At 43.7% G+C, this 25,235-nt stretch overlaps 1 protein-coding gene across 2 annotated transcripts in view; it reads left to right on the top strand.

The window, feature by feature from the left end:
• chek2 (checkpoint kinase 2) overlaps positions 1-25,235 on the top strand; it is a 78,501-nt gene that overhangs the window by 26,649 nt on the left and 26,617 nt on the right. For both annotated transcript variants that reach the window (XM_034171422.1, XM_034171421.1), the window contains exons 2-6: positions 8,581-8,894; positions 13,022-13,146; positions 22,665-22,797; positions 22,879-22,969; positions 24,154-24,250. In XM_034171422.1, the coding sequence (XP_034027313.1) occupies positions 8,612-8,894; positions 13,022-13,146; positions 22,665-22,797; positions 22,879-22,969; positions 24,154-24,250 (729 nt within the window). In that variant the 5' untranslated portion in view covers positions 8,581-8,611. The remainder of the gene's footprint in view (positions 1-8,580; positions 8,895-13,021; positions 13,147-22,664; positions 22,798-22,878; positions 22,970-24,153; positions 24,251-25,235) is intronic.

The following is a 25,235-nucleotide window of genomic DNA, read 5'->3' as shown; positions in this document are numbered from 1 at the left end:
AATAAGAACAACTCCAGGTTTCTTTTCAGCACTGTAGCCAGGCTGACAAAGAGTCAGAGCTCTATTGAGCTGAGTATTCCATTAACTTTAACTAGTAATGACTTCATGACTTTCTTTGCTAACAAAATTTTAACTATTAGAGAAAAAATTAGTCATAACCATCCCAAAGACCTATCGTTATCTTTGGCTGCTTTCAGTGATGCCAGTATTTGGTTAGACTCTTTCTCTCCGGTTGTTCTGTCTGAGTTATTTTCATTAGTTACTTCATCCAAACCATCAACATGTTTATTAGACCCCATTCCTACCAGGCTGCTCAAGGAAGCCCTACCATTATTTAATGCTTCGATCTTAAATATGATCAATCTATCTTTGTTAGTTGGCTATGTACCACATGCTTTTAAGGTGGCAGTAATTAAACCATTACTTAAAAAGCCATCACTTGACCCAGCTATCTTAGCTAATTATAGGCCAATCTCCAACCTTCCTTTTCTCTCAAAAATTCTTGAAAGGGTAGTTGTAAAACAGCTAACTGATCATCTGCAGAGGAATGGTCTATTTGAAGAGTTTCAGTCAGGTTTTAGAATTCATCATAGTACAGAAACAGCATTAGTGAAGGTTACAAATGATCTTCTTATGGCCTCGGACAGTGGACTCGTCTCTGTGCTTGTTCTGTTGGACCTCAGTGCTGCTTTTGATACTGTTGACCATAAAATTTTATTACAGAGATTAGAGCATGCCATAGGTATTAAAGGCACTGCGCTGCGGTGGTTTGAATCATATTTGTCTAATAGATTACAATTTGTTCATGTAAATGGGGAATCTTCTTCACAGACTAAAGTTAATTATGGAGTTCCACAAGGTTCTATGCTAGGACCAATTTTATTCACTTTATACATGCTTCCCTTAGGCAGTATTATTAGACGGTATTGCTTAAATTTTCATTGTTACGCAGATGATACCCAGCTTTATCTATCCATGAAGCCAGAGGACACACACCAATTAGCTAAACTGCAGGATTGTCTTACAGACATAAAGACATGGATGACCTCTAATTTCCTGCTTTTAAACTCAGATAAAACTGAAGTTATTGTACTTGGCCCCACAAATCTTAGAAACATGGTGTCTAACCAGATCCTTACTCTGGATGGCATTACCCTGACCTCTAGTAATACTGTGAGAAATCTTGGAGTCATTTTTGATCAGGATATGTCATTCAAAGCGCATATTAAACAAATATGTAGGACTGCTTTTTTGCATTTACGCAATATCTCTAAAATCAGAAAGGTCTTGTCTCAGAGTGATGCTGAAAAACTAATTCATGCATTTATTTCCTCTAGGCTGGACTATTGTAATTCATTATTATCAGGTTGTCCTAAAAGTTCCCTAAAAAGCCTTCAGTTAATTCAAAATGCTGCAGCTAGAGTACTGACGGGGACTAGAAGGAGAGAGCATATCTCACCCATATTGGCCTCTCTTCATTGGCTTCCTGTTAATTCTAGAATAGAATTTAAAATTCTTCTTCTTACTTATAAGATTTTGAATAATCAGGTCCCATCTTATCTTAGGGACCTCGTAGTACCATATCACCCCAATAGAGCGCTTCGCTCTCAGACTGCAGGCTTACTTGTAGTTCCTAGGGTTTGTAAGAGTAGAATGGGAGGCAGAGCCTTCAGCTTTCAGGCTCCTCTCCTGTGGAACCAGCTCCCAATTCAGATCAGGGAGACAGACACCCTCTCTACTTTTAAGATTAGGCTTAAAACTTTCCTTTTTGCTAAAGCTTATAGTTAGGGCTGGATCAGGTGACCCTGAACCATCCCTTAGTTATGCTGCTATAGACGTAGACTGCTGGGGGGTTCCCATGATGCACTGTTTCTTTCTCTTTTTGCTCTGTATGCACCACTCTGCATTTAATCATTAGTGATCGATCTCTGCTCCCCTCCACAGCATGTCTTTTTCCTGGTTCTCTCCCTCAGCCCCAACCAGTCCCAGCAGAAGACTGCCCCTCCCTGAGCCTGGTTCTGCTGGAGGTTTCTTCCTGTTAAAAGGGAGTTTTTCCTTCCCACTGTAGCCAAGTGCTTGCTCACAGGGGGTTGTTTTGACCGTTGGGGTTTTACATAATTATTGTATGGCCTTGCCTTACAATATAAAGCGCCTTGGGGCAACTGTTTGTTGTGATTTGGCGCTATATAAAAAAAAAAATTGATTGATTGATAGAGGTCAGGGTAATGCCATCCAGAGTAAGGATCTGGTTAGACACCATGTTTCTAAGATTTGTGGGGCCAAGTACAATAACTTCAGTTTTATCTGAGTTTAAAAGCAGGAAATTAGAGGTCATCCATGTCTTTATGTCTGTAAGACAATCCTGCAGTTTAGCTAATTGGTGTGTGTCCTCTGGCTTCATGGATAGATAAAGCTGGGTATCATCTGCGTAACAATGAAAATTTAAGCAATACCGTCTAATAATACTGCCTAAGGGAAGCATGTATAAAGTGAATAAAATTGGTCCTAGCACAGAACCTTGTGGAACTCCATAATTAACTTTAGTCTGTGAAGAAGATTCCCCATTTACATGAACAAATTGTAATCTATTAGACAAATATGATTCAAACCACTGCAGCGCAGTGCCTTTAATACCTATGGCATGCTCTAATCTCTGTAATAAAAGTTTATGGTCAACAGTATCAAAAGCAGCACTGAGGTCTAACAGAACAAGCACAGAGATGAGTCCACTGTCCGAGGCCATAAGAAGATCATTTGTAACCTTCACTAATGCTGTTTCTGTACTATGATGAATTCTAAAACCTGACTGAAACTCTTCAAATAGACCATTCCTCTGCAGATGATCAGTTAGCTGTTTTACAACTACCCTTTCAAGAATTTTTGAGAGAAAAGGAAGGTTGGAGATTGGCCTATAATTAGCTAAGATAGCTGGGTCAAGTGATGGCTTTTTAAGTAATGGTTTAATTACTGCCACCTTAAAAGCCTGTGGTACATAGCCAACTAACAAAGATAGATTGATCATATTTAAGATCGAAGCATTAAATAATGGTAGGGCTTCCTTGAGCAGCCTGGTAGGAATGGGGTCTAATAAACATGTTGATGGTTTGGATGAAGTAACTAATGAAAATAACTCAGACAGAACAATCGGAGAGAAAGAGTCTAACCAAATACCGGCATCACTGAAAGCAGCCAAAGATAACGATACGTCTTTGGGATGGTTATGAGTAATTTTTTCTCTAATAGTTAAAATTTTATTAGCAAAGAAAGTCATGAAGTCATTACTAGTTAAAGTTAATGGAATATTCAGCTCAATAGAGCTCTGACTCTTTGTCAGCCTGGCTACAGTGCTGAAAAGAAACCTGGGGTTGTTCTTATTTTCTTCAATTAGTGATGAGTAGAAAGATGTCCTAGCTTTACGGAGGGCTTTTTTATAGAGCAACAGACTCTTTTTCCAGGCTAAGTGAAGATCTTCTAAATTAGTGAGACGCCATTTCCTCTCCAACTTACGGGTTATCTGCTTTAAGCTGCGAGTTTGTGAGTTATACCACGGAGTCAGGCACTTCTGATTTAAAGCTCTCTTTTTCAGAGGAGCTACAGCATCCAAAGTTGTCTTCAATGAGGATGTAAAACTATTGACGAGATACTCTATCTCCCTTACAGAGTTTAGGTAGCTACTCTGCACTGTGTTGGTATATGGCATTAGAGAACATAAAGAAGGAATCATATCCTTAAACCTAGTTACAGCGCTTTCTGAAAGACTTCTAGTGTAATGAAACTTATTCCCCACTGCTGGGTAGTCCATCAGAGTAAATGTAAATGTTATTAAGAAATGATCAGACAGAAGGGAGTTTTCAGGGAATACTGTTAAGTCTTCTATTTCCATACCATAAGTCAGAACAAGATCTAAGATATGATTAAAGTGGTGGGTGGACTCATTTACTTTTTGAGCAAAGCCAATAGAGTCTAATAATAGATTAAATGCAGTGTTGAGGCTGTCATTCTCAGCATCTGTGTGGATGTTAAAATCGCCCACTATAATTATCTTATCTGAGCTAAGCACTAAGTCAGACAAAAGGTCTGAAAATTCACAGAGAAACTCACAGTAACGACCAGGTGGACGATAGATAATAACAAATAAAACTGGTTTTTGGGACTTCCAATTTGGATGGACAAGACTAAGAGACAAGCTTTCAAATGAATTAAAGCTCTGTCTGGGTTTTTGATTAATTAATAAGCTGGAATGGAAGATTGCTGCTAATCCTCCTCCTCGGCCCGTGCTACGAGCATTCTGACAGTTAGTGTGACGCGGGGGTGTTGACTCATTTAAACTAACATATTCATCCTGCTGTAACCAGGTTTCTGTTAGGCAGAATAAATCAATATGTTGATCAATTATTATATCATTTACCAACAGGGACTTAGAAGAGAGAGACCTAATGTTTAATAGATCACATTTAACTGTTTTAGTCTGTGGTGCAGTTGAAGGTGCTATATTATTTTTTCTTTTTGAATTTTTATGCTTAAATAGATTTTTGCTGGTTGTTGGTGGTCTGGGAGCAGGCACCGTCTCTACGGGGATGGGGTAATGAGGGGATGGCAGGGGGAGAGAAGCTGCAGAGAGGTGTGTAAGACTACAACTCTGCTTCCTGGTACCAACCCTGGATAGTCACGGTTTGGAGGATTTAAGAAAATTGGCCAGATTTCTAGAAATGAGAGCTGCTCCATCCAAAGTGGGATGGATGCCGTCTCTCCTAACAAGACCAGGTTTTCCCCAGAAGCTTTGCCAATTATCTATGAAGCCCACCTCATTTTTTGGACACCACTCAGACAGCCAGCAATTCAAGGAGAACAGGCGGCTAAACATGTCACTCCCGGTCCGATTGGGGAGGGGCCCAGAGAAAACTACAGAGTCCGACATTGTTTTTGCAAAGTTACACACCGATTTAATGTTAATTTTAGTGACCTCCGATTGGCGTAACCGGGTGTCATTACTGCCGACGTGAATTACAATCTTACCAAATTTACGCTTAGCCTTAACCAACAGTTTCAAATTTCCTTCAATGTCGCCTGCTCTGGCCCCCGGAAGACAATTGACTATGGTTGCTGGTGTCGCTAACTTCACATTTCTCAAAATAGAGTCGCCAATAACCAGAGTTTGATCCTCGGCGGGTGTGTCGTCGAGTGGGGAAAAACAGTTAGAAATGTGAACGGGTTGGCGGTGTACACGGGGCTTTTGTTTAGAACTACGCTTCCTCCTCACAGTCATCCAGTCAGCCTGCTTGGGATCTGCCAGGGGGGAACTAACGGCGGCTAAGCTACCTTGGTCCGCACCGACTACAGGGGCCTGGCTAGCTGTAGAATTTTCCACGGTGCGGAGCCGAGTCTCCAATTCGCCCAGCCTGGCCTCCAAAGCTACGAATAAGCTACACTTATTACAAGTACCATTACTGCTAAAGGAGGCCGAGGAATAACTAAACATTTCACACCCAGAGCAGAAAAGTGTGGGAGAGACAGGAGAAGTCGCCATGCTAAATCGGCTAAGAGCTAGTAGCTACGCTAACCTAGCGGATTCCTAAAAACACGCAAAGTGAATAATTTAGAGGTGATTCAGCAGAAGGAGTGCTTTAGTTAAGGCACGTAAAGATTACACTGGGAAACAAATCGTAATCTAGATAACTAGATCAATCTAATTGCGCAGATTAAACAGCTAACAGATACAGAAAAACACCGCTGTGCTCCGGAACAGGAAGTGATACAATACCGCAGTGAGAGCCAACCACCAGTAGAGGCAAGTTAGATACGTGATGTTCGGCGTGATGTTCATGTTTGATGAACATCACGCCGACAGATCACACAGCACGTCATTCAGATCACACCTGATCGCGGCCGACTGGCACTTTAAAAGTTTAAATCATCACATTGTTTCATTATTCAGGTCTGTGATGATCTGATCAGATCTGCTGATCAGGAAGCAGCCAGCGCTTCAAAGGTTTCACGTCACAATGCTTCATTCTAAATGTTTAGTCACAGCACTTCATTCATTCATGGCAGTGTTTCCCACAGCCAGTCCACTCATCAGCATTCTGTACACAATGAAAATGGTCCACCAAGATAAAAAATGAAAATAAAAATGTTAAATTACTCTGTTTCTGACATGCACCACACTATGCAGTACCGACCCAAACCACTGGGTGGAAACTGGGCTGTTGGCATACGCAGGTGAATCATCAAGGTGTGACAAGATTGCCTTGCATCAGTGAGAAGTTGGATGTCTAGCAACTTCCTACTTTTAAACTCTGATAAGACTGAAATGATTGTTCTTGGTCCAGTGAGACATCGGCATCAATTTGACCAGTTAACACTCAGCCTCGGCTTGTGTGTCATACATCACACTGACAAAGTGAGGAACCTTGGGGTAATTTTTGATCCTTTATTGTCCTTTGACCTCCACATTACAAATATTACGAGGACTGCTTTCTTCCACCTGCGAAATATAGCGAAGATTCATCCCATCCTGTCTGTGGCTGATGCTGATGCTGGTTTACCGCAGTCCAGCATTAGGGCTCTCCAGTTGGTTCAAAATGCTGCAGCCAGACTTTTGACACGAAGCAGAAAGTTCGACCACATTACACCCATTTTGGCATCTCTTCACTGGCTTCCTGTCCCAGTGAGATCTGATTTTAAGGTTCTGCTACTAGCCTATAAAATTGTTCATGGACTGGCACCTCCCTACCTAGCTGACCTAATTAAACCTTAGGTACCAGCCCGGGCTTTGCGTTCTCAGGGTGAAGGACTACTTTGTGTCCCTACAGTGAATAAAAAGTTTGTGTGTCACAGAGCTTTCTCTTATCGTGCCCCTTTTCTGTGGAATGATCTCCCTGCACCAATAAAACAATCAGATTCTGTGGAGACTTTCAAGTCCAGACTTAAGATGTATTTATGTTCCCTTTCATATGACTAGCATACTGGCATAGTATGTTACTATGCTTCCTATCCTGAACAGGTCGCGGCCTCAACTTGATTGAAATTCTGTCTGTTAGTGAAGCTTATGGCAATCTGCCGGTGATCACTTTAGTATTTTCTCTGCTTTCCTATTGATTTACAGCTGTTTAATTATACCTTGTGTGTAGTTTTTCCAGCCGATTGATTCTGCTCTTTTTCTCTGTGACAGAGGCACAGATAGCAGGACGGCTACTGAAGACAGGGTGCCGGACTGACTGTGAGATGCCACGCTTGAAGACACTGCCACAGGAACAGGCCCACTGACAGCATGAGGACTGCTGATGACCCCTGCCTGTGGCATAACTGCCTGTGTGGACTTCTCATTAAATACATTCGAGGTCTGTTAGAAAACTATCCGACCTTTTCATTTTTTTTTTAAACTATATGGATTTGAATCATGTGCGCTTGTATCAGCCAAGCCAAGGAATTCGCGCGTCAGGACGGAGCCGCAATGGCGCACAACAAAAAGCACGTCCGTGTTGGAAACCATTCGGATGATTCAGATGGCTTTCGGTGGCTTTTCAGTTGAGTGAGTATCCGAGAAATTGTGTAACAGCTGGGCATGTCACAACTTGTCCTGTGAGACTTCCAACACGGAGGTGCTTTTTGTTGTGCGCCATTGCGGCTCCGTCCCGACGCGCGAATTCCTCCGCACGTCTTTCATTACAAAATCTCCTGTAACAGTGGAATGTGCCACAAAAGTGCTGATGTCCGCCTCTTCCACAATTTCTCTGGTAGTCAGACGACGTCTCGGATCAACACAGCGTTCACTTTGGAAATGATCTGGTCGTTTCAGCCTGTCGATGGCCGCTCGGAGCGCGGCGCGCCCTCCGCCGCTGTGGGCCGTCTTTAATCCAGTTGTAATGCTCCTTAATCTGTGTGACGCCCATAGTATCCTCACCGAAAGCCGTCTGAATCTTCCAAATGGTTTCCACCTGGCTGTCTCTCACAGTTTCTTGAAAAATTTGATTCAGCGCTGCTCCAATCGCTCAGCCATTTTCCTGACAATGAAAATCCGACGACGGGGGAGGACCAGTGCTCACTCAAAGCCTGCCCACAGGCGAATGACACAACCGACAGGCATGAAAAAACTCACGCATGCGCACGAAGGTTCAAGCTTGGCTGATACAAGCGCACATGATTCAAATCCATATAGTTTTTGAAAAAAATAAAAAGGTCGGATACTTTTCTAACAGACCTCGTATTCCTTTGTTATTACGTCATGTGTTTTGATTTCCTGTTTTCTGTTTCTTCAGCTTTGTAAAACTTTGTAAAAACCTTGTAACTGTTAGAATGGCCCAAGCAGAGGGTTGCCCCTTTGAGTCTGGTCTGCTTGAGGTTTCTTCCTCAAATCATCAGAGGGAGTTTTTTCTTACCACTGTCACCTGTGTTCTTGCTCTGGGGGTTAAGGTTAGACCTTACTTCTGTGAAGCGCCTTGAGGCAGCTTTGTTTTGATTTGGTGCTATATAAATGAAAATAAATTGAAATTCTGTTCATCTAGACCACACCTCCTTGATCCACCCTCACACTATAATTGGATGGCTGACTGACAGTTTTTTTTTTCTTGTATGTTCCAGAACAACTTTGTGCTCCAGCTGCAGGTAAAGAATGTCTGAAGAGATTCTGAATGAGAGTGACCAGCCCCAGGACTCCCAGTCCCAGGTTCAGTCCCAACCAACCCAGTCCACTCAGTCTACATCCCAGTACAAGTCACATTCCCAGGCCGGGTCCAGTTCTTCCAGTGTGCCTACTTCGGGCAGCCAGTCCAGTGGTTCTGGGACGCTGAGCAGCGTTGATACCATTCCTGTCACTATGCCATCTCTTCCTGAGGAGCCTGAACTCCAACCCTGGGGCCGGCTGTTACCCATGGCCAAAGGTTTTAGGTCCCTGGGCAAGTACTAACTGGATTTGCCTTTGTTAATGTTTGTGTGAAAACTAGTCCTCTTGGTCAAGAAGACTAAATCTATTAGGATCCTTTCTCTTATTCTACTACTACTATTGCTACTGCTAAAAAGGTGCTTACAGCAAAAGCAGTGAATCCTCTTCTTAGAATGTAAAAAATGTAATTTTATTCATAAAGAACTTTCAGATATATATTTTAGAAATGCTAAACACCATCCTTAAAATTAGCAACAGAACATGACAAAAATACAACCCCAGTTCCAATGAAGTTGGGACGTTGTGTAAAATGTAAATAAAGACAGAATACAATGATTTGAAAATCCTCTTCAACCTATATTCAATTGAATACACCACAAAGACAAGATATTTAATGTTCAAACTGATAAACTTTATTGTTTTTCTGCAAATATTTGTTCATTTTGAAATGGATGCCTGCAACACGTTACAAAAAAGTTGGGACGGGGCAACAAAAGACTGGGAAAGTTGATAAATGCTCAAAGAACACCTAATTGGAAACAGGTGAGTGTCATGATTGGATATAAAAGGAGCATCTCCAAAAGGTTCAGTCGTTCACAAGCTAAGATGGGGTGAGGATCACCACTTTGTGAACAACTGCATGAAAAAATAGTCCAACAGTTAACACTGTTTCTCAATGTTCAGTTGCAAGTAATTTAGGGATTCCATCATCTACAGTCCATAATATAATCAGAAGATTCAGATAATCTGGAGAACTTTCTACACGTAAGCAGCAAGGCTGAAAACCAACACTGAATGCCCCGTGACCTTCGATCCCTCAGACAGCACTGCATTAAAAACCGATGTCATTCAATCAATCAATCAATTTTTTTTATATAGCGCCAAATCACAACAAACAGTTGCCCCAAGGCGCTCCACACTGCAAGGCAAGTCCACACAATAATCATGCAAAACCCCAACGGTCAAAACGACCCCCTGTGAGCAAGCACCTGGCTACAGTGGGAAGGAAAAACTCCCTTCCAACAGGAAGAAACCTCCAGCAGAACCAGGCTCAGGGAGGGGCAGTCCTCCGCTGGGACTGGTCGGGGCCGAGGGAGAGAACCAGGAAAAAGACATGCCGTGGAGGGGAGCAGAGATCGATCACTAATGATTAAATGCAGAGTGATGCATACGGAGCAAAAAGAGAAAGAAACAGTGCATCATGGGAACCCCCCAGCAGTCTACGTCTATAGCAGCATAACTAAGGGATGGTTCAGGGTCACCTGATCCAGCCCTAACTATAAGCTTTAGCAAAAAGGAAAGTTTTAAGCCTAATCTTAAAAGTAGAGAGGGTGTCTGTCTCCCTGATCTGAATTGGGAGCTGGTTCCACAGGAGAGGAGCCTGAAAGCTGAAGGCTCTGCCTCCCATTCTACTCTTACAAACCCTAGGAACTACAAGTAAGCCTGCAGTCTGAGAGCGAAGCGCTCTATTGGGGTGATATGGTACTACGAGGTCCCTAAGATAAGATGGGACCTGATTATTCAAAACCTTATAAGTAAGAAGAAGAATTTTAAATTCTATTCTAGAATTAACAGGAAGCCAATGAAGAGAGGCCAATATGGGTGAGATATGCTCTCTCCTTCTAGTCCCCGTCAGTACTCTAGCTGCAGCATTTTGAATTAACTTAAGGCTTTTTAGGGAACTTTTAGGACAACCTGATAATAATGAATTACAATAGTCCAGCCTAGAGGAAATAAATGCATGAATTAGTTTTTCAGCATCACTCTGAGACAAGACCTTTCTGATTTTAGAGATATTGCGTAAATGCAAAAAAGCAGTCCTACATATTTGTTTAATATGCGCTCTGAATGACATATCCTGATCAAAAATGACTCCAAGATTTCTCACAGTATTACTAGAGGTCAGGGTAATGCCATCCAGAGTAAGGATCTGGTTAGACACCATGTTTCTAAGATTTGTGGGGCCAAGTACAATAACTTCAGTTTTATCTGAGTTTAAAAGCAGGAAATTAGAGGTCATCCATGTCTTTATGTCTGTAAGACAATCCTGCAGTTTAGCTAATTGGTGTGTGTCCTCTGGTTTCATGGATAGATAAAGCTGGGTATCATCTGCGTAACAATGAAAATTTAAGCAATACCGTCTAATAATACTGCCTAAGGGAAGCATGTATAAAGTGAATAAAATTGGTCCTAGCACAGAACCTTGTGGAACTCCATAATTAACTTTAGTCTGTGAAAGGATCTTACGGCGTGGGCTCAGGAACACTTCAGAAAACCATTGTCAGTTAACACAGTTTGTCGCTACATCTACAAGTGCAAGTTAAAACTCTACCATGCAAAGTGTAAACCAAACATCAACAACATCCAGAAACACCGCCGCCTTCTCTAGGCCCGAGCTCATTTGAAATGGACAGACACAAAGTGGAAAAGTGTGCTGTGGTCTGATGAGTCCACATTTCAAATTGTTTTTGGAAATCATGGACGTCGTGTCCTCCAGACAAAAGAGGGAAAAGACCATCCAGATTGTTACCAGCACAAAGTTCAAAAGCCAGCATCTGTGATGGTATGGGGGTGTGTTAGTGCCCATGGCATGGACAACTTACACATCTGTGATGGCACCATCAGTGCTGAAAGGTACATCCAGGTTTTGGAGCAACACATGCTGCCGTTCCAAGCAACGTCTTTTTCAGGGACGTCCCTGCTTATTTCAGCAAGACAATGCCAAGACACATTCTGCATGTGTTACAACAGCGTGGCTTCGTAGTAAAAGAGTGCGGGTACTAGACTGGCCTGCCTGCAGTCCAGACCTGTCGCCCATTGAAAATGTGTGGCACATTATGAAGCGCAAAATACGACAACGGAGACCCCGGACTGTTGAACAACTGAAGTCGTACATCAAGCAAGAATGGGAAAGAATTCCACCTACAACGCTTCAACAATTAGTGTCCTCAGTTCCCAAACGCTTTTTGAGTGTTGTTAGAAGGAAAGGTGATGTAACACAGTGGTAAACATACCACTGTCCCAGCTTTTTTGAAACGTGTTGCAGGCATCCATTTCAAAATGAGCAAATATTTGCACAAAAACAATAAAGTTTATCAGTTTGAACATTAAATATCTTGTCTTTGTGGTGCATTCAATTGAATATAGGTTGAAGAGGATTTTCAAATCATTGTATTCTGTCTTTATTTACATTTTACACAACATCCCAACTTCATTGGAATTGGGGTTGTAATTTAAAAGTCCAGTAATAAAAATAATCCATAAAACATCACAGTAAGTACAAAATTCATATTAAACCCACAGGATTTGTATCTGTTTGAACAGTGCCCCCTGGTGATGTGGGTGAGAAAATATTGTGAACAAAATAACAGTCCGTGGTCTTAAAGTCAAACATGAGTCTGTTGTCAGGACAGATTAATTTGGTCTAACTGGTGTGGCCCGCGTAAATAAATCCACTCTATTTGAGCCGGAACCCCCCCCAATATTCATTTTTAAGGTGCGGCTCCATCCAGTGATGGGAGTGGGTGTTTTCTTCTGCAGGCCTCCCTGTCTTGTGCACCAGCATGGACTCCCAAAATTTCCTGTATTGTCAATTGTGTCAGTAGCATGGCCCCTTTGAGTCTGGTCTGCTTGAGGCTTCTTCCTCAAATCATCAGAGGGAGTTTTTTCTTCCCCTGTCGCCTGTGTTCTTACTCTGGAGGTTAGTAAGGTTAAACCTTACTTGTGTGAAGCGCCTTGTGGCAACGTTGTTGTGATTTGGAGCTATATGAATGAAAATAAATTGAAATTGAAAGCCAGTCAAAGCCAGTTATGATTCTTATGAATCATATTTGTGTTGTTTTCTGCATCATAATTCAGAAATGTTTTTTTTTAAGTCCAGTCCATTAAAGTATCAAAAATAATCAAATAAAAAAACCCTGTAGCTTAGCTGCACAAGTTAACGTTAGCGCTGCGTACAGTCAGGACAAGCTGCTCAATGAAACATTTCAGAACTTCTAAATAATCCTAAAACTGATGTTCCAGGTTTAGGCCGATGTCCGTGTCAGCACAAAGGTGGTATGTGAAGAAGAGTCACCACTCTGAGGGCTGCTTTGATTTTACAATGAATGTTTGTTTGTTTTTTTGTTTGTTTGTTTTCAGATTGTGTAGAAGATGAGTACTTCTTTGGGCGTGCTTCAGGGAATAACTACATACTTGATAACCCAGATTGCAGAGGTTCTGAAAATTTCAAGATCTACAGCAAGAAACATTTCCGGCTCTACAGAGTAAGGCTTCCATGTCTGAGACACTCTTTTCTCTGAGATATTGTTGAGTAGTTGGGATTGGGGGGGGGGGGGTTGGAGGAGCAGGACCCCAGGACTGGCAGCCGAAGTTGCTGGTTCCTGTTTTTCACAAAAGGGTTCCAGAGGTGTTGCTGCTGTTATCAGGGTTTCAGGCTGGTTCTGACAGAGCACTGAAAAGCCTGAAAGTCTTCCAGCTGTGGAAGTGCTGAGTCAGTCTTTACTGTCGAACTGCTTGATCCAAATGTGCTTTTGGGACTTGGAGAAAGACTGTGATGGAGAAAGACTTTAGGATGTGTTGCTGTTACAGACTCTGGGGTGTCTGCGCTCGGGTCGAGTGCATTGAGAGTGGTTTCCACATCTTGGACCCAGACACAGTTTATGCGGGTTGTGCTTACTCATGGTTCAAGTTGGGATTATCATGGACAGAAGCTCCAGGTTTAGCTTGGGGATCGTGAATGTTTTAGCATTATGGAACTGAGAACCCACCTTCAGATGTCATGGAGATTAACTGATACATCTTTGTTAGTAGCCGTGTCTTTCTAATGGAAATGATTATTTTCATCTCAAACTCTTTGAATTATCTTGCACTTTGGGATCACATTGGCAAACCACTGGACTTGGAGCTGTAGTTATCTCAGTCATGTGACAGATGTTTGCAAAAACACACAGGTACTGAGTAAGGAGGGAGCTGATCAGCTCCAATATCTGCATTGGCCTCCAATACCAATGTAATTCATGTATCTGAATTTTCCGATACATGAAGGTCTCTTCCACAGTTGAGGAGTAGGGTTCTAGCCACGGTGGGTGGCAAACTTATGCCCTGCTCTGCTGACATGACAGAACCAACCCCCCACCACAGAGGCCCTCATGCTAACTGAGGTGAGACAAATTCACTCAGAGGTCAGACAAGTGGAGATGAAACACAAACGCATCACACTTCAAACTGGGCCGACAACAACCTAAGACAAAAGCAACCCCCCGCCCAAACTCGGTGACAGCGAGGGGCAGAGAGACCTATCTGCTCTCTGGGCCGAGGTGAAAACACTTCAAGACAACCAGGAGATATCAAAGCAGGAGACCAGCCAGCTCTGGGTCGAGGTGAAACATCTCAGGCATAACGAGGAGGTGTTTAGGCCCCTTCTCCTTATGGACTCAAGTGGGAGATATATGGAATAGAATAAAGTTTTCCCAAACCACAGAGTTGGAAAACCTCAAGTGCCACAATACAAGACAGGCCATGGACCTACTGACAGACCGCCTGGGGTCCCCCCACCACATCATTGTACACACTGGCATGAATGAGAAGGCAGGGAGAAGAGGTGGTGACATCAGTCAAGCGAGTGATACAAAAAGCCACGTCCACATTCCCAAACACAAAGGTGGTCGTGTTGGCCTGTCGATCCAGATGGGACTTCCACCCCGCCCTCACCAAAAGGATAAATGCACAAATCTCTAGAGTGTGTGCATTGAAGCCAAATGTTTATATGGCACCCCACCCCACCCTAGACCTGCACAGCACATATGATGAAGTGCATGTCCTCAAGGCAGCTGTCCCAATCTCTGTAAAGACCCTGAAGGGCATCACACTCAACCTCAGACTACTAAACACGTCCCACAGGAGCAACCAACAGTGGAGCTCCCCACCCAGGCCAACACCCAGAGGACCTGCTCCACGTGGAGGACACCCTGCAGCACCCAGAGGACCTGCTCCACGTGGAGGACACCCTGCAGCACCCAGAGGACCTGCTCCACGTGGAGGACACCCTGCAGCACCCAGAGGACGTGCTCCACGTGGAGGACACCCTGCAGCACCCACATGGCATTTCATCACACCCCGTGCTTGCCCCCTCCCCACCGCCAACCCCACACCACACATATGTACAGGCTGTAAGCAGAGCAAGCCCCAACCCCCACCTGACCGAGCCCCATCCTTTGATCTGAACGTAGACCAGATGCGGCGCAAGCTCTACACAGCCCTGGTCCAGGACTGAACCCTCTGGAAAAACAACATGGTGAAATATGGAACACAAATCACTGACTATTTCATCCTAGAACATATGAGGTCTGAGGTCAACTGCTTTTGGCCTAAAAAGCAGGAACCCAGACTTCACCACAGACATCAAAGTCCTACAGGAGACACGGCACAGAGGAAACGGTCCATCTGGCTGCCCTGAAAACTATAGAGAACTCCTAGAACCATCCACCAAACTAACAGGAGTCAAAGAAGGAAGCGACTCAGGAGGTTCATTAATATGATACAAATCAGAACTGACCCGCTCCATTAAGCTCATCAAAAAAGGAACTTTTTACATTTGGTTAGAAATAAATAAGAAACTCACACAAACTGAGAATCTCCTCCTTTGTGCCACCTACATTCTTCCAATCAAACCCCCTTATTTTAATGAAGACATGTTCTCCATCCTGGAGGAGGACATGAACCATTTCAGGCTCATGGTCACACTGTAGTCTGTGGAGACCTCAAGGCCGGAACAGGACAAAGACCTGACACCCTCAGCACCCAGAGGGACAAACACCTACCAGGAGGAAGAAACATCATCTCCCCAATCTGCCCCCCAAGACACAACTATGACAAAGCAACCAACAACCATGGATTACAACTCCTACAACTCGGTGGTTGACTGGGTCTGTTCATAGTCAACGATTAGAGTCCTACGGTAAGGCAGCAGAAATCCTCAATAATATATTTGACCTTTCAGCATCCTGAAAGGTCAAACCTAAAAGCCCCAAACAAAAAGACCAAACTAGGAAAAATGGTTTGACAACAAATGTAAAAATCTCAGAAAGAAGTTAAGAAACATATCAAAGCAAAAACAGAGAGATCCAGACGACCAGAAGACACAACTTCACTACAGGCAAACATGAAAACAGGATCAAAAACACAGTATGAGAGCAACATGTTAGAAACCAGCTACACACTACTGAAGAATCCATAAAACAGAGATTCTGGGGAAATTGCAATAAACAAAAATAACCAAAAACATGAAAATGTGTCTGTAGAAACTGGAGCTGTGCGGGTTAAACCACTTCAAGACATTTGGTCCAATGGAGGAAAACAAAGAGAACAAAGTACAAAGCTGAGAGTCAGACATCAGAGATGACCAGAACCCACTAAGATGACCCCATGACCCTAAAAGAACTGACCAGAACCCACTAAGATGACCCCATGACCCTAAAAGAACTGACCAGAACCCACTAAGATGACCCCATGACCCTAAAAGAACTCACAAGAACCCACTAGATGACCACATGACCCTAAAAGAACTGAGCAGAACCCACTAGATGACCACATGACCCTAAAAGAACTGACCAGAACCCACTAGATGACCCCATGAGCCTAAAAGAGCTGACCAGAACCCACTAGATGACCACATGCTTACACAAGCTAACAGAAGGACTCATATTTCCCCAATTTTAAAGGAGCTTCATTGGCTGCCAGTGTCCTTCAGGATCAATTTTAAAATTTTGGTTTTAACTTTTAGAGCTCTACATGGCCAGGCGCCTCCCTATATCTGTGACCTCATCCAGCCTTATGCCCCTGCCAGGGCTTTGAGGTCTGTGCACCAAAATCTGTTGATGGTTCCTCGCACCCATTTTGCAACCAGAGGAGAGCGATCCTTCCAGGCTGTTGCTCCCAGGCTTTGGAATGGTCTCCGGCTCTTTCTGCGCTCACTGGACTCTGTCGATACTTTTAAAAGCCAACTTGAGACTTTCTTTTTTACTCAAGCGTTTGCTTAGCTTTTAGGCTGCTCTGTGATCCTATGTTATGTTTTATGTTTTTATGTCTCGGCCATTGTCTGATGTTTTGTGTGGTGTACTCTGCTTTTATGTTGTGAAGCACCTTGTGGCTCTTGTCTGTGAAAGGTGCTATATAAATAAAATTACTTACTTACTTACATGACCCTAAAAGAACTGACTAGAACCCACTAGATGACCCCATGACCCTAAAAGAACTGACCAGAACCCACTAGATGACCACATGACCCTAAAAGAACTGACCAGAACCCACTAGATGACCCCATGACCCTAAAAGAACTGACCAGAACCCACTAGATGACCCCATGACCCTAAAAGAGCTGACCAGAACCCACTAGATGACCCCGTGACCCTAAATGAGCTGACTACAACCCACTAGATGACCCCGTGACCCTAAAGGAACTGACCAGAACCCACTAGATGACCCCATGACCCTAAAGGAACTGACCAGAACCCACTAGATGACCCTAAAAGAACTGACTAGAACCCAATAGATGACCACACGACCCTAAAAGAACTGACCAGAACCCACTAAGATGACCCTAAAAGAACTGACTAGAACCCAATAGATGACCACACGACCCTAAAAGAACTGACCAGAACCCACTAAGATGACCCCATGACCCTAAAAGAACTGACTAGAACCCACTAAGATGACCCCATGACCCTAAAAGAACTGACTAGAACCCACTAAGATGACCCCATGACCCTAAAAGAACTGACTAGAACCCACTAGATGACCCTAAAAGAACTGACTAGAACCCACTAGATGACCCCATGACCCTAAAAGAACCGCAGGACAAAATCAAATCCACTGAAACCAAGAAGGTTTGTGGTGTCGACAACATCCTAAATCAGTCGTGTCCAAACTACTCCAGAAAGGGCTGAGAGGGTGCAGGTTTTCTTTGCAGCCACTGACTCCAGCAGGTGATTTCACTGAAGAACTCATTCCACCTCCTCAAATGGATGTTAATCAGTGAAATCACCTGCTGGAGTCAGTGGCTGCAAAGAAAACCTGCACCTTCTCAGCCCTTTCTGGAGTAGTTTGGACACCACTGTCCTAAATGAAATGATCAAATCCAGATCCCAAATTCCAACTGGCCACATTAAAGCTCTTTAACATTGTCCTGAGCTTCAGGATCTTCCCCAATATTTGGAACCAAGGACTGATAACAAACTTGAGCCTAATAATGACCGTGAAGTCTGTGTCAACAGCAACTTCAAGCATATCTTCTGCCTGATCATCAACCACAGACTCCTACACGTCCTGAGTGAAAACACACCCTGAACAAATCCCAAATGACCGTCCAACAAATTTTCACCCTCAGCACCCTGACTGACAACCAAAGAAACAAAGACAAATTATTCTATTGTTCAGTAGATTTCCAAAAATCATTTGATTCCGTTTGGCCCAAGGGTTTGCTGTCCAAACTGTTGGAAAGTGGGGTTGGAGCAAAAACATATGACATCATAAAGTCAATGTGCACAGACAACAAGTGGCAAGAAACACACAGACTTCTTTCCCCAAATCAGGGGGTCAGACAGGGACACAGTTTGAGTCCAACCATCTCCAACATCTACAGCAGTGAACTGTCCAAATCATTGGAACAGTCGGCAGCACCGGGCGTCACTCTAGTGGACACAGAAACCAAAGGCCTGTTTTTGGCAGATGACCTGGTGTTGCTGTCTCCAACCAAAGAAGGACAACAACAACAACTTGACCTTCGACACAATTTCTCCCAAACCTGGACCTTGACAGTGAATCTAACCAAGACAAAAATGATGATATTCCAAAAAGGACCCAGCGTCCAGCCACACAAATATCATTTCTTCCTGGATCAGAAAACTACACCTATCTCGACAGACAACTTCAACAAAGCTATAAATGACCTGAGAGACGAGGCAAGAAGGGCTTTCTATGTCATCAAAAAGAACATCAAAGTAGACATCCCCATTCAAATCTGGCTTCAAATATTGGACTCCATCATAGAACCCATTTCTCTTTGTGGTTGAGAGGTCTGGACCCACTCGCCAACCAAGATTTACCAAAATGGGACAAACACCAAACTGAGACTCTGCATGCAGAATTCTGTAAATCCATCCTTCACATCCAACAGAAAACACCAAACAACACACGCAGAGCAGAATTAGGACGATACCAACTAATTATTAAAGTTCCAAAGAGAGCAATTAAATGTTATGAGCACTTTAAAAACAGTGACCCCAGTCCGCTCCATAACAAAGTTCTGATCCACAGAGAGACTGTAGAGAGACGCCCCCTCAGCCAGCTGGTTCTGGGACTCTCTACACAAACACAAACCTTGTTAGACTAAATCAAATGATAAGAAAACATTAAAAAGAAAACTATGTGACGCACTGGAAAAAAAACACCAAAAACCAGAGTAAACTGGATGCTGTTTGTCCCTAATCAGACAGAACTCGGTAGCAGAATACCTGAGCGCTGTGATAAACCCAAAGCTCAGGAAGTCCTTGACCACGTACAGACTCGGTGAGCACAGCCTGGCCGTGGAGAAAGGTCACCACAGACAGACCTGGCTCCCCACAGAAGACAGACTGTGACAGACCCACTGCTCACAACACCAGGTGGAGAGCGAGCTGCACTTCCTGACCACCTGCCCGCTGCACCAAAGAGACACGAACAGAGACACAGATCACAAACAGCCAAACAGACTCTGAGAGCAACATCGACAAACTTCACTATCTGTTGGCTGAAGGACAACAAACGCAGCAGCAAGGTTTGTTTCACGAAAACAAGGAACAACGGACACAAACCACCGTAAACCCAAAACAGGAGATTTAATAGCACAGTATATTTTTACACCAAAAACACAGTTTTTACTATTATTTCAATCCCACATCTCATCTTTTACGCATTTATTTACTGTAGAATGTTATTAACTATGTACATCTACTTAATTTTTATTTTATTTCTTGCTTGATGTAACACTTGCTTTGACAAAGCTCCAGTGAAATTAAAATGAAATGGGGGAGGCGTCACTCATTTTCACAACAAACTGTTTAATGTCTACAAATGATCCCATGATCATTTGTGTGAATAGTGACCAGGTTCAGCTCTTGTTCAAACAAGACAATTAGACTATTTTTTTTTAAGTAATGCAGTAAAAATGTTGGGAAAAAAACTGTCAAGATGACAGAACTGTGCCTCCTCCACTGGATTAAAGGTACAGCATGTTATTTTTGAAGAAGAGAGCAAATGCTATATCCATCAAATATTGTGTTTTTAACCTTTTCAATGTTATTTGTGACCTTTTCAGCATTATTTATTTTATTAACTTAGACTTTGACAGAAATATGCAAAACAATAGCTTTGATATTACAAATATTACAACATAAATGTCATTTTTTTGTCTTCTTGCTTTCAATGCATCTAAAATCACTAAAAATGAGTTAAAATAGGGCTTGCCAATAACGTTTTAGAGGTATAAAATCCTATAGCATCAGGGGGCCCTGCCCCCTCGACCCCCGCCGGGGCTGTAGCTGAGCTTTCAGGTCTTCTTTTTAAGAAAATCTTCCTCTAAACACTTCATCATGAAGCTGTATAACGGTGGATACAGAATATCCTCACATAAAGTCAACAATAATGATAATACTGTAATATTAAAGCAAACAAAGCTCTGGTATCGGAATAGTATTGGTATCGGTAGATATCCAAATTCAGGTATCGGGATTGGCTCAAAGGGGAAAAATGTGGATCAGTGGGCACAACCATAAATTGTATCTGGAGCTTCAGGTGGACACTCGGGAGGAGCTCGGAGTCGAGCCACTGCTCCTCCACGTCGAAAGGAGTCAGTTGAGGTGGCTCGGGCATCTTTTCCGGATGCCCCCTGGACGCCTTGCTGGAGAGGTGTTCCGGGCACGTCCCACTGGGAGGAGGCCCCGGGGAAGACCCAGGACACGCTGGAGGGACTACATCTCTCGGCTGGCTTGGGAACGCCTTGGGGTTCCCCCGGAGGACCTGGAGGTGGTGTGTGTGGATCGGGAGGTCTGGGCGGCTTTGCTTGAGCTGCTGCCCCCGCGACCCGACTCCGGATAAAGCGGAAGAAAATGGATGGATGGATGGATGGATGGATGGATGGATGGCTTCAGGTGGTCTACCAAAAGGCAGAAGGCTGTTCTTGAGGGTTTCTGACAGAATGATCACCACACAACTTGACTTGTTTTTGGTCGGTGTGTAAATCGTCTGCTGCCTTCTGTTGAAGGACAACCTTCACTTTTGATGTCACTGGGGAAAAACCATTTCAAGGCCCATCCTCAGGACAAACCGTCAGCAAGGATCAAGTCTCTTTCCAGTTCCAGCTGGTGTAGTGCTGAGATCATCCACTGCATGTGGAATTGTTTTTCTCTTTAGTATCACTGACCGTCTTTGACTGTTTGAAATTATGGACCTGACTGTATCCATAGAACCTGGACTTCAAACTTGACCTCTTAGCCATGAAAGCAGACTACTGCAGTTTCTGAGCAGCAAACAGCTGGTACTCAATCCTGTTCTGAATAATCGAAAGTACCTTTACGGGCATGGAGAGCACTTCAGTACCGCTGTAGTTATTGCAGTCCAGGTGGTCACCCTTTCCTTTCCACAGTGAGACAAGTCTTTCTTCCACTCTGTTGGGATGAAATGCCAGAAGAACAGCATCTTGACCCACCTGGAGGAGTTCAGCCCAACTTCCACAGATCCTTGCAGATTTATCTGCCTCCAGGTGAGATTTGATGATTCAGAGCTGATTGGTGGTGGCCAAGCGGTTAACTGGATTTGTTTCCAGTAAGAAGGTTCTCAGTTCAAGGCTGGTGTCACTGACTGAATGGTACCCCCCTAAAAATTGGTCCCTCTGCCATCACTGTGCATGCGTCATTTCGGAGCGTCAACAGCAATTCACAGATTATTGCCTCATTTCTGCTTCAAACTGACTTTAGAATGATTTAAGAGGTTTTCCTTTGTCATGTGATGGTTAATAATCACATTATTACCTTTGATGGCTTTGGATGCAGGGAGTCAGACTCAGAGAGTCAGACTCAAACGTGCTGTGGTGGCGCTCTGATCGCTTCCGAAGCCAGTTATGATGAAATAATGCTGAGTTTATGTGGAAATGATTGTTGCAGAAAAGCTTCAGATATCTGTTGCTGAGACAGATGATGACTGGAGGCAGTTTGAAGCAGAAACAAGGTGATAATTGGTGAACCACGGCTGACACTCAGAAATGACACGTGCACAGTGAAGGCAGGGTGGACTGATTTTTAGGGGGAACTGTTCGGTCGGCGACACCAGCCCTGTCCATCTCCATGTCATATGGAATTGTGTCGGGGGGGCATCTGGTGTAAAATGTGTGCCAAATCATCAGCATGTAGATCCACCTCAGATCTGCTGTGGTGACCCCAATTGAAAACAAGGGAGCAGCAGAAGGGACTTAGGTACAGCTGATGGGTGGATCAGCCACCAGAACCCTGGCAGTGGAGATGTCCAAAATCCTGGCAGGAAGATCGATTCAGTTTATTTTTACAGCGCCAAATTACAGCATGATTCGTCCCATGGCGCTACCCAGTCCACAGTGGTAAGGGCTAGGGTGATCACCCTGAACGTAGCTGAGCCTACAGGACAGTAGAGTGAAGCCATCATCTACCAGGACATAAAGTCTAACCCCGCCCTGACTGACTGCTTTCTTCCTGTCCTTGTCCCTGTTTCATCCCAGGAGGGCACTGAGGTTTTTGTGGAGGACTTCAGTAACAATGGGACATACATTGATGGAAATCTGGTTGGGAAGGGTCTTAAGCTTCCTCTGGTCAACAATGCAGTGATTGCTCTGGCTGACCAACGCAAGCGAGGTATTCAAGAGACAATTTCCTGCACATTTTGCTCCGTCATGATGTAGTCCACTGATTGGTGGTGCCTGTGTGTTTGTACAGTGTTCGTTTTTATCAACCTGATGATGGATGATCACTCCGTGTTACCAGAAGAGTTGCAGAAGAAATATGTCCTGACACGACGAATTGGCACGTAAGACCGGTGATGTCCACTGCTTGCTTTTTGGCTCTGTCTTTACAGGTGGACACAGAGCAGAGATTCAGAAAACAGAAATGGAAATAAAAATAGATTCATAATTTCCTCTTTTGGCTGCTTCCATTAGGGGTCGCCACAGTAGATCATGTTTCATCTGTTTCCATCTCACCCTGTCCTCTGTATCTTCCTCTGTCTCACCAACCACCTGCATGTCCTCCCTCAGCACGTCCATACACCTCCTCTTTGTCCTCCCTCTTCTCCTCCTGTCTGGTGGCTCCATCCTCAGCATCCTTCTCCCTATATACCCTGGGTCCCTCCTCTGCACATGTCCAAACCATCTCAATCTCTCCTCTGACTTTGTCTCCAAACCGTCCCACCTGAGCTGTCCCTCTGATATGTTCATTCCTAATCCTGTCCATTCTTGTCACTCCCAAAGAGAATCTCAACATCTTCAGCTCTGCCTCCTGTCTTTTTGTTAGTGCCACTGTCTCTAAACTGTCCAACATAGCTGGTCTCACTACTGTTTTGTAAACTTTCTCCTTCACTCTTGCTGAAATTCTTCGGTCACAAATCCCTCCTGCCACCTTTCTCCACCCACTCCACCCCGCCTGCACTCTCTTCTTCACCTCTCTACCACACTCTCCATTACTTTGAACAGTTGACCCAAATATTTAAACTCATCTACTTTCATCACTTCTACTCCTTGTAACTGCACTATTCCACTGGGCTCCCTCTCATTCACACACATGGACTCAGTTTTGTTTTGACAAGTCAGGAGAAGAACAAGTGAACACTTCCAAACAGTTTGGTACTGGACGGTTAAGCTGTCTGAAGGAGGCAGTTCTCAAAAACAGAGTGACCATGTAAGAAGGAAACTACTGGGGGAGCCACCAGAGCTAACCTTCACTCAAGACACCCAGTATATGCTTCCGTGGCTGTGACTGGAGAATGTTTTGCCTGTTACATCACCAGTTCTACAGTTTCATAATGGAGCAGAGGAAGATTTTAGTTGTTGTTCACGCAATCTGGTCCCAGCAAAAAATGATTTTCAGAAAATGAACATTTGTGCACAACAATTCCAAAACCATTGTGCAGTCTAAAATAAGCAGTCGTTTAAGGAGATTTTAATCTGTCTTTAATATTCCTGTTATGCTTTGTGATGTGCTGTTTGTGTGTTCCAGAGGAGTTTGTGGTGAAGTCAAACTCGCCTTCGAGAGATCAACCTGCAAAAAATTTGCTGTGAAAATAATCAACAAGAAGAATTTCAGTTCTGAGGGGGTGAGTCGTCTGCCCTCTGATCGGCTGAAAAGTCAAGTAAAAGTCAGTCTGAATGAGCTCGTTCTCTGTGCTCCCAGGGCCATTATGTTTTCAACCCCTCTGTCCGTCTATAAATGTCTCATTCACACGCCGTAAGGACAAAACTCTTTGTTGTGTTGTAGTGGGTCGGCTCCAGGAAGGTTCCTTTTGAAAATGGGGGTCAGTGCACCACATACCAACTGTAACACGTCAGTGTGTCACCAGACAAACACATCATGTATGTCTGTAAAGCACCAGTCTGTACAGACGTCATTATCACCTCGACCATAAAACCAAACATCAACTGACCCTAGGAGGGGGTCATACGCCACACTACAAACCTGTCTATGTGCAAACCCGTCTATGTCCCTCCATGTCAATTAATTTTACTTGTACAGCATGAAATCAGTGTGAGTCATCCTAACATACCTCATGTGAGTCAGGTTGAACCTTTCCCGGACACTGAGCCAGCAAGATGCAAGAGCAGTAAGAGAAACTCCCTGATAGGAAGAAACCTCCAGCAGACCAGACTCAGTGTGACGATGGTCTGCTTTAGTTAAACTACCAGCAATAAAGACGGTCAAACATAACGAGACTGAAATGTTGCAGAGAAACCACCAAAGACACACACAGTCCACTGGTCACAAGGACTGAAGACTCAGAAAACATCCAAACAGTGAAGAGTCTAAGTCAGTGGAACACAAGTGATGAGTCTTTGTCTACCAGTAACAGAGTATTTTAAGATGGAGAGAAAGAATGAATCAATAAAAGGAAGAGAGACCACATGAGTCTTTAATCTCGATGTGAGTGACTTCATAGAATTAGACTGTTTTATCTCAGCAGGTAGATGGTTCCACAGAACAGGTGCACAGTAAGGAGAAGCTCTGTGGCCTGCTGACTTCTTCTTAACCTTAAGGACACACAGTTATCCAGTCGAGAACAGACAAAGGCATGAATCGATGTCTCT

This window comes from Thalassophryne amazonica, chromosome 5, assembly GCF_902500255.1.
Source record: "Thalassophryne amazonica chromosome 5, fThaAma1.1, whole genome shotgun sequence".
In the NCBI taxonomy this organism is placed as follows: domain Eukaryota; kingdom Metazoa; phylum Chordata; class Actinopteri; order Batrachoidiformes; family Batrachoididae; genus Thalassophryne; species Thalassophryne amazonica.
This window is presented reverse-complemented; position numbering and strand designations above follow the sequence as displayed.